We start from the raw sequence: 10,312 nt of genomic DNA, 5'->3' as shown, positions 1-10,312 counted from the left end.
AAACAACTCTATTCAAGAAAGGACTTTGGAAATTGAACTCGTTTGATTTACCACTGTTGTAAAGCAATAGCATGTATCTACAAAAGCAATCATAAAAAGAATTTGGGAAATATGTATTCAGTTAATTAAAATCATGTGATCTGAAGAAAGGTTTGCTCTCACAACAACCAAAATGAATTCTCTTAGATGTTCTTTTACATCAGATTTTGAAAATCGTTTTGGTAAGGCTATTCTTAAAATTGAACAGATATCATAGATGTATACAGTATCATCCTGAAAAATCTTTTTATAAATTCTGCAAAGCAAACCTTGATATTGAGCATGTATTCTAACCAACAAATCTATCACACTAGAAAGTACTTCAACTTTGGAAACTTCAGTATTTATTAATATATTATGATGGACGTTGATAACATTTTAGGAGTATGCTAGGTTCATATGTGTAAATACTATTTATGAAAGCAAGTTATATGACTGGGCACTTCAGTGTTATCTTAGGTATTATGCATAACACTTCCACATTCTGTATATAAATAATATTTATAAACTCAAGTACTATTGCACACTTGGGTGTTCGCTTGTATAATCATCTCTAAGGACAAATTTTATTATTTGCACACTTCTGTAATTTGTCTTTAAATGCTTTACAGTGATGAATTATGAGAATAAAATATATCATTCAGAAAAAAAAGAGACAGAGCTATATGTTAACCATTATCATTTATTCAAGTTTTATAAATGAGCTTTGGGCACTAATACAAGTATAATGAAAGCCTGTGAGAATTAAGTAAACCAGTAAATATTTAACATATAAAAAAAGCTGTATTAACATATTTCATGTTATCAAAATAAAATGTCAAGCTTTATCTCTCTTTCTCTCTCTCTCTCTATATATATATGATAGTTAAGTTATATCATGTGTATGGAAGTAGCATAAGTAGCCAAGCCCTTTGGACTGAATGTAGCACTACATCTGTAGAGTAACTGAAGATGGTGTCTGAAATATAGCTTATCGTCAATGTTACTGAAACACGAAATTTAACAGGTAACACATGCAACATAAAAATCCTATAACAATTAGCTTCAGTATGACAAAATTAATTTCATTTTCTCAGAAAAACTAGAAGTTATCGTATAATAGATAAAAATGTATATAAAAATAAACTGGTAGGTAATAAACATTAAAAAATATTATAAATTCTAGGTTAAAAACATTAGAAAATATTATAAATTCTAGGTTAAAAACATTAGAAAAATATTTGTTTTAATATAAAACAAGTTTGCTGTAATGTGAATAAAACAAAATATTTATTTTAACTTCTTGAAAATCTTTGTTACACTTGAAAAGTAACTTGCACAGATATAAGAAGTGGTTTTGAAATAATCAATCTTTCTGTATGTGTAACCTTTATTGCATCTTTTATTAAAACACAGTTAACATAAAACAGTATAACACATAATACTGATGTTTGCTGTGAACACAAAATTAAAACATTTTAGTAAAATCACCAGTAGAAGAAGTACATTGTAGATATGTGTATTAAATGCAAATATGCTTATAGTTTTAAGCTTATTAGCTGTTATGGTTGTAAATTTTACTTTCAATAAAATTATAATTCAACATTGAAAAGGAAACCACCAATGTTTTCAACATCAAAATTAATAAGAATAAAGAGTAAAGTGTGCTGAAGTTTTACACATGGTTCATACTGAATTGCTCAGATCAATTTCAAGCACTTTCCATGTACTCTCAGGATATTTTTCAAGCAATTTTTGGAAGCTAATATCTACATCAAAATCGACTGGATTCCACTGAAATTTTATCTAATTCCTATTTATTTGTTCAACATATGAATGTAGAGTAAAAAGGAAAAAATACTTTATTTACTGTGCTCAACTCCGCAACATGCAATAAAGTTAGATACTTCAATATATTCTGCTACTATAATATTTTCAAGTATTTTTGCAAAAAAGGCCCCTTTCAAGTACTTTCAAACCCTTGAAATTCCATTCTCAATTTCAAAGACTTTCAAGGATGAGTATGTACTTTGTTTACAATTCTTTTATGGTAGTCTCAGAAGTATAATTTTACTTGAAAATTTGTAAAATTCATTTCATTACTTCTTGACATACTTTTATATCATTCAAAAGATGAGAAACTGTGCAGTATTCAGTTAAACAACATGACTCATATTTTTGCTTAGAACTGCTTATTAAACTACCTCAACAATATGTAGTGTCAGATGATAAAAATTTGTAGGATTTTTTGCACTAACAGCACAGCTTTGCAAACTAGATGAATCTTTTTGGTATGCATTTATTTGGTACAATGATTTACCAAATTACAAAACTGACTTTTACTGGAAACACTGTATTACCAAGAGAAAAAAATGCACTAAACAATGAATTAAAAACAATTTCATTCATTACTGTAATATTTATAGAGAGAAAAAAGAAGCTTTCAATGGTAAACATGTTATTGAGCAAATGATTTTATTTCTTTTTTACCACTTTTATGTTAGCTTTAGGATGTGTTACTCTTTAAGCAAATACTGATCCATATAGCTTGGGTTAGCAGTGGTGAAATCTTCCATCTCTTTCAAAGCATTCAGTAAACCCATATAAGCTGGGGTTTGTTGCCACTGAGCTAATAGTTCTTCTGAATTTTGGACACTGGAGTCAACATGATGAAACATTGAATGGTACAGATCTAGCATGTGGTCGGGTATCAGATATCTGCGGTTTGGTACTACGTGATCTAGAACATAAAGTGCTGGAGTATACGGGAACCGAAGTACCAGCAGATGTTCATAATCTGAAGAGGCTTTTGTTAGGTCACTTGTTATAGTTGAAAGTCCATACATAAATAGGGAATCCAGGTGATGAAAAGTTGATTTTAAGTTCTGAAAACAGCCAAATTAAAAACTGTTGACAATTTGAACCTTATGTTATTTGTTTTACACATCAATTTTTATAACTTTTTACTTTGATCATCAAAACAGGGAAATTGGAAGTTCACAAAACCTTATGTACAGACCAATACAAATTAACTATAAAGCTACAAAAACTATAAGAGATCCTGTTCATCAAGAAATGGTGTTAGAGCTCTATTTACAAGTTAGTATATAGTGAAGTTGAAAAAAAAAGGAATTAAAATAAAAAATTAAAAACCTTCCATCCAAACAAACAACCAAAAAGAAACTGAAATATTGAGATGACAGTTACAATGTTTATAAAGTACAAGTAACAGTAGATTAATTCCATAGATTGATAAAAAAAGGGAAGATGGAAAGTTCACTAGAAAATAAAGTCATATTTTAGAAGTTTCCAAGTAAAAATATATATATTCCAATTTTCCCCAATTCTAAAGTTTTGCTATCCTCACTAGATTATTAACCAGAAATTAATGGATTTTATGTTACAAAATAAATATAACCAAATACAAGTCCCCCTCCAAAAAAAAATAGTCAGAAATCCCCAGTTTTTAAGATTCAGCTCAGTAAAATTGATATGGAGTGCCAAGTTACTGAAATTGGACTGATAAAACATGCCACGGATGTATAACTTCCTTACTGATATTCTGTACTTTAATTAATACACATTTTAATGTTACACTTACTTACTTACTGATGTCTTGTAACACTACAGGATACTAATTACTGAAAGCCAGTATAGATGCTACTTAATCTGCTTATGTCCTGTAACTCTGTAGTGATACTATTTACTGTGATGATATTCTGTTAATCACTGGAGATGCTACTGACCCCACTGATGTCCTGTAACTCTGCAGGGATCTACTTACTATATTCTGTACTAATGTTCTTGTATTTTACAATTGAATAAAGATGCTGAAGAGACACATAAAAATATGTTTTCTCTTTTGAATGTGAAAATCTGTTTCTTACTTTAATATTTCCTCAGGATTTAGTTTGTTACATTCATAATGCAATTACTAAAATATATCTAATGCAGAGAACCTACAAGTTATTTACATTATAAACAGTGTGATTGTTTGTTTGTTTTTGAATTTTGCGCAAAGCTACATGAGGGCTATCTGTGCTAGCCGTCCCTAATTTAGCAGTGTAAGACTAGAGGGAAGGCAGCTAGTCATCACCACCCACCACCAACTCTTGGGCTACTCTTTTATCAACAAATAGTGGGATTGACCATCACTTTATAATGCCCCCACGGCTGAAAGGGGGAGCATGTTTGGTGTGACGGGGATTCGAACCCGCAACCCTCAGATAGCAAGTCGAGTGCCCTAACCACCTGGCCATGCCGGGCCACACAGTGTGATACAAGCAGAATGATGTGTATGATACTATAAAAAATAAATTATTACTGCATAAAATAAATGAAAAAAATTGTATCAGTAAGAAAATATAGATACTATGGCACAGGAAGAGTCAAAACTGTAACAGACTGGAAACAAAGATCAATAAAACTGTAAGATCAATAAAAAAGTGTAAGCTAGGTAGGCAACTTCCTTCAACATTTTGTATTTATTTCCTTCTGTCATTGTTTAACTAACATTAATTAAAGTTCATGACCATTCTTCAGGATAAGTTAGGAATTTCAAACCTCTCCTTTTTGTCGAGCCCACTGTTGTTTAACAGCACCTTCAGACTCAATAATAATAATCTTCTTGTTACTTCTCTTGGAGTAGTCAACAAATTCCTGGACCCAGCCTTCTGGGTTGACCATAATTTCATGTTCTTGCTCAACATCAAGAAGGACATTAACCCCAAAGTTAATCGTTAGAAACTTAGCCAGTGCTTCAATAACTTGGGTGTGCAGCAAACAGTCATGAGAATAGAGAATTGATACTTGAAGGTTGGCATTTTGAATAGGCAGGTTACTCATTAGATGACCTAGAGTAGAATTAAACAAGGTTAAAGAAATGTAAGTTATGAAACTCAACACAAATAGTTTGTTTTTTAGTACTACTTTATGATTACAAAAGTAATTTAATACTAAATTACATATTACAGCTACAAAAAGTTTGAAATTATCAGAAGTTTAAGACTACAATGCATGTTGTACAGGGGTTTAGTACATTATATCAAAGTTTTTTTGAACTTCACTATGTCCTTACAAGTCTATGTTTCCACATCCAGTCAACTTACGACTGAACAATAGCCCTGCAGCATAGTTTACTTTACAAAAGGTTTTGGTGTAAAGTTTTTATGTCCAAAGCACATAACTTTTCCCTGCATGTTTTCCATAATTCATCTTGTGCATGAACACAATGGTTTCCAAGTGCCCATTTTAACAGACTGATTGCACAGAAATCCATAGGTATTACATCGACAACTTACGTGGTATGTCTTTGTATCAAAAAGCATGAAAACCCATTTCATTCTCCAGCTGCTTGAGGCATGAAAAAGTTGAATGGGTATGTTGTGGAAGCAACCTGTGTCACTCTTCTAGACAGAGATCCTTCTTGGTTATGTTGTATCAAGCATGTGGATGGCTTTATTTACTGACCTTTGTGTTTATGGATTCTCCCAGTTACAAAACACAGCACTTACTTACCATAGCTGGGTATGACTTGTGTGAGGTCTTACTTTAGATGGTCCTAGTTTTCAAATTGATCTATGTTCCTTTATTATCAAATTTCATTAAATAAAAGGGATAACCATGCATGAATACAATTTTTTATCTAAGTTTATGAATATTTTGCATTGGAAATCACTGTTGCATACCCTTCCAAAAAGCAGTCAGTTTTTGGTGGCATCTCACTTCCTAAGAAATGCTAAGAAGTATCAAAATGTAGTTCTGATTCATTCTTTTCCACCTATAGGTGTAGCAATTGAGGATATTTTACTTTTTTGGGGGGGGGGGGCTATTTACCTGCAATTCTCCAACAGAAAATAATATCCCCTTAACTCTTTCAGCCTGGGCTTGGTCTCTGGGACCAACATCGTAGCCATTTTGTGCTTGTTATAGTTTTCATGCTAAAAATTTTAAATTAGTAAACGAATGTTGACAACATTTGGCAGATTATCAGCAAACATTACTATGTTTTCATATGCAGAATATAAATTTTTTTTATTAAGTCTTAATGTTTGTAAAGCAATGTTTCTTTCATGCCTTTTTTTTTCACATCTTGCCTATCTATCATGCAAAGTAATTTTAATTTTAAGATTAAAAATACTTTTATGCATCAGAAACTTTTGAAATTTCACATGTGAAATCTTTTGTAATGTCCAGATAGTTATCAAACATTTAAGAAAAAACTATATTTTATCTGTTATTTTCAGTAATTAATCTCTGTACGGGTTCAGTAGATTTGACCAATCTCACTACCACCATAAAAAATTAGGAAATAAACAAATTATGCATCTTTCATTCTAGAATGAACACAAATTATAACATGAAAACATAAATGTTTAGACAAAATAGCTTAAATCTCATAACATTATACATATTTATAACTTTCATTATATTGACCTTTCACCCATGCCTGGTTAACAACTGAGAAGTTACAATGATGCAGCTCACGTGCACTCATGTTATCATATCAAATAACATAAAGGTGACCTTTGGTCTGTACAACTGTTTGTTTGTTTTTAATTTTGCGCAAAGCTACACGAGGGCTATCTGCGCTAGCCATCCCTAATTTAGCAGTGTAAGACTGGAGGAAAGTCAACTAGTCATCACCACCCACCGCCAACTCTTAGGCTACACTTTTACCAACGAATAGTGGGATTGACCGTCACATTATAACACCCCCACGGCTGAAAGGCGAGCATGTTTGGTGGGACGGGGATTCGAACCTGCGACCTGCAGCTTGCGAGTCGAGCGCCCTAACCACCTGGCCATGCCAGGCCCTGGTCTGTACAAAGTAACTTATCTTGACTGTGTTTTAGTCAACTAGTATTTTGTAAAATATAGTCACATTTCAATCATTATACATTATATATGTACATAGATTATTGCTATTTTGAAATAAGTTCTTAAAGTTATTTTTCCTACAATATAGAACAGTAAATAAAGAAGTAAAGCAAACAATTATCTCTTCTAGTTACGACCTTTGAACTCAGTTGCTCCTTGACGTAGGTTGCTAAGCCTTTAAAAATTTTGCATGTGGAGAATATGAAAAAAAAATTTTTTTTTAGGTTTTTATATATACATTTCAATAATTAAAAAATCATAAATTACTACATCAATACCATAGAATTACACTATAATTTATGAAGCTTAGTAATTAAACTGTATTTGGGTCTAAAAGAAATATGAAATTTTGAGCAGACTAAAGACACAACCTACCTCCTTGAACTCTTGGTTTGAAAGACTGAGATGGTGTCCTAACACATGAAAATGGCTGAGAAAACCACTAGGGGGACATTGTGAGCTTTCGATTGGTTATTCACTTGTCATATATTGAAGTAAATGTTATACAAGGGATCGTTTCCAAAAATGGAAAGTGGTGAGCGGGGCCATGTGTTTGATATCTCAACAAATAGAAAAGATAAAAGGCTGTTATTTTATATTCTAGCTTGTCAATATTGGTAATTTGAGTTTCTAATTTGTATGAAACTTAGTATTTTAACATCACAAACATCTAATTTGAACCAGTGCTGCATTCAACATACCACTTGACACATAAAAATTGATGTTTAACTCTGTTTTTTCAATATTTACTTTTAAAATAAGAAATTAAGTTATGTATAATACTAAAATTTGAATTATGATCTACAGATCTACAATAAAATTTTGAATGCGAGTTAACAAACAGGATGACATGGCCTTGTTGTTTGATGAGGTATTATATTGTGTGATTATGGTTTTCTTTACATTAAAGTGTAACTCAAAGGTTATTATGATTATTAATGAGTTATTTATGTATTTAAATACAATAAATAGGGGGGAGATTAAAATTTTAAAGGAAAATAGGGATCATTGGTTATTCGTAGAATTGCTATAAGAAGTATCCAATACAAAATAAATGCTGCAATAAAAGTACACAAACAAGTAATGTGATACTAGTTGAATGGATTTTAAAAGGATTTTCAATCCTTACTTTGGTTGGCATTGTGATCCGTATAGTTAAATGAAGCAGTCTAAGTTTACCAACCAAATTAAGATTAAATTTATGTGTTCAGTTTTTATATGCCCATGGATTGGAAACAACATCTATAAACTTTCAGTATAGTCATATCCCTGATAGCTATAACTTTTACAAGAATTAAATGCACAATCACAAACTTATAACATTTAATCTTTACTTTGGCCTACAGATAAATGTATAAAGCTACCAATGTATGGATTAAGTTTTCTAAATTTGTGATTGTGGTTTTAATTATTGTTTCATTACTTTTTGTAGCAGGATCTCTACTTCATTTTAAAATCTATAATTTTTTCAATACTCTTGTTTGTTTACTCTTTACATTATACCTCTATAAAGTATATACTTTACTCTTAGAAACTGTCGCAAGTCTATCCATCGATATGTGCTGCCATCTGTTGGGTTGAAAAGATATTTAAGTACGTGCATGTTTACCACACATATATATATAGATTTTTATTGGAATACCAAAAGCAGATACTTACAAACCAGTTAAGTAAGCTGGAGAAATGTTGTAGCTATAGTCAAAGCCGTCTAGACGGTAGCTCCACTGACGTGATCAAGTAAGTAGGTAGTAGATGAAAAATTGCTGTTCTAGAAACTTTTGAATTGTTAGCGACCTTTTTAGTATATTATTAGGATATATGCACATAATATATTATAACAAATACTTTGAAGGTCGGTTTTTTGCTAAGGAATTTTGATAGGGTGGTTTTTCGGCTCGTGAATTATTTGTAATCCTTGCCAATTCCTACTATTAAGTACTACTGTACTTAAAATGTGTTTTTTTTTTCTTCTTACAGTTGTTACCAGAAAGTGTAGTGGATCCTATGGAACTGCTATCCTATCTAGACCCCCCTGAGTTAAGCAGCAGTGGAAATACCACTTCAGGAAGCACAACCAACACAACTGCAACTAGCAGCTGTGCCACAACATCCACCTCAAATAGCACAAGTGATGACATCTTGTCATTTTTTGATTCGTAAACATTATTTTCACAGAAATTATAAAACGGTGTAGTGTGTTATTAAAGGAGAGCTTAGAAAACTTGTGGAATGCTCGTATTTATCTGAACTCTTCACAAACTCGAAGGACTGGAGTCCCAGTTTCAGGTGAAACTTGTGAATGGTACCCACAATGAATTTTCCACGTCTTGAGTAACAAAGATTCAAATCAAGACTGAGTTCCTATGCCTATTGTCCACTGTTAAAATGTAGTGGGCTTGCTGGCCAGAGCTTGTGTCATTATATGACAACAGTATCTTTTACCTCATGTTACTGTACAGTACATAAAAGAACTTCAGGTAGGAACAAACAGTGATTAATATTTGTTATGTCTGCATTCAAAGACAAACCACAACCAAGTGTTATGCAAAGTTTCGGGGAAGATAACGTAAGAGTTTTCAGTGCCACAAGAAATGCATGTTCAGTAACTGTGCACATGGCTGTTAACAGACAGCTGGCATTATGTATTATACAGTCAGAGTATTGTGGTGTCTCTATTTATTCCGTGTAATGACTGTGCAAGCTACTTTGTTAATGTTCACCACCAAGAACCTTGATACAATCGGATGTATGCATTAAACAATAATCATATCACTTTCACATTCAGATATGTCTGTTGAGTTGAAATCCACAATACTGCCACTTATTGAAGGCCAAAGAAACCAGAAAGACAACTTCAACTTACCCAATTACTTAAACCATTACTCCCTGTAACAGTGATTATTTTACCCTAAATCTGGTAGGCACTGAAAGGTCATATATCAAATGATTCTACTGTTTTTTGTGTTTTTTTTTTATCTAACTTGCATTGTCCATGCTGTCCAGTCAGAATGAAATGTGCTAATGTTCATTGATTTTGTGGTTATCAGGAATTTATAGGCTGGATTAAAAACAAACTATGGAAGTTTTCCTTTTCTGTCTTAACATTCAATGTACATAATGTAGGAAAATCTGTATAGATTCACCTTGTTCATATTTTCCCTCTCATCTTTTGTCTTTCTCGATGTCCATGTACTTTTTTTTTCCACTCTCCTAACATTTCAATCGTTACATAAAAACAAAAGAAGTTCCTGTGTTGTTTTTTACCAGACCATTTTAATACAGTTTTATTTTACATTTTGGACTTTTTCTTTTTTGTTTTATTCATATGAGAAAAGTTTGGGGTTAGACTGAAGTTGATTTAAAACTGTTACAAAGTCTGTATGATATTATCTTGTATATATAGTTTTTCCACTCT

General features: G+C 31.9%; 1 protein-coding gene across 3 annotated transcripts in view; it reads right to left on the bottom strand.

Annotated features, from left to right (window-relative positions):
• Nucleotides 1–1,260: 1,260 nt before the first annotated feature.
• Nucleotides 1,261–10,312, bottom strand: part of LOC106478170 — a 50,424-nt gene continuing 41,372 nt past the window's right edge. For all 3 annotated transcript variants that reach the window (XM_013938690.2, XM_022381695.1, XM_022381694.1), the window contains exons 8-9: nucleotides 4,582–4,871; nucleotides 1,261–2,903 (exon numbers count right to left, since the gene is read on the bottom strand). In XM_013938690.2, the coding sequence (XP_013794144.1) occupies nucleotides 2,535–2,903; nucleotides 4,582–4,871 (659 nt within the window). In that variant the 3' untranslated portion in view covers nucleotides 1,261–2,534. The remainder of the gene's footprint in view (nucleotides 2,904–4,581; nucleotides 4,872–10,312) is intronic.

Source organism: Limulus polyphemus, unplaced genomic scaffold (genome assembly GCF_000517525.1).
Source record: "Limulus polyphemus unplaced genomic scaffold, Limulus_polyphemus-2.1.2 Scaffold186, whole genome shotgun sequence".
In the NCBI taxonomy this organism is placed as follows: Eukaryota; Metazoa; Arthropoda; class Merostomata; order Xiphosura; family Limulidae; genus Limulus; species Limulus polyphemus.
Note: the sequence above shows the minus strand (reverse complement) of the source record. Positions and strands in the feature narration are given on the sequence as shown.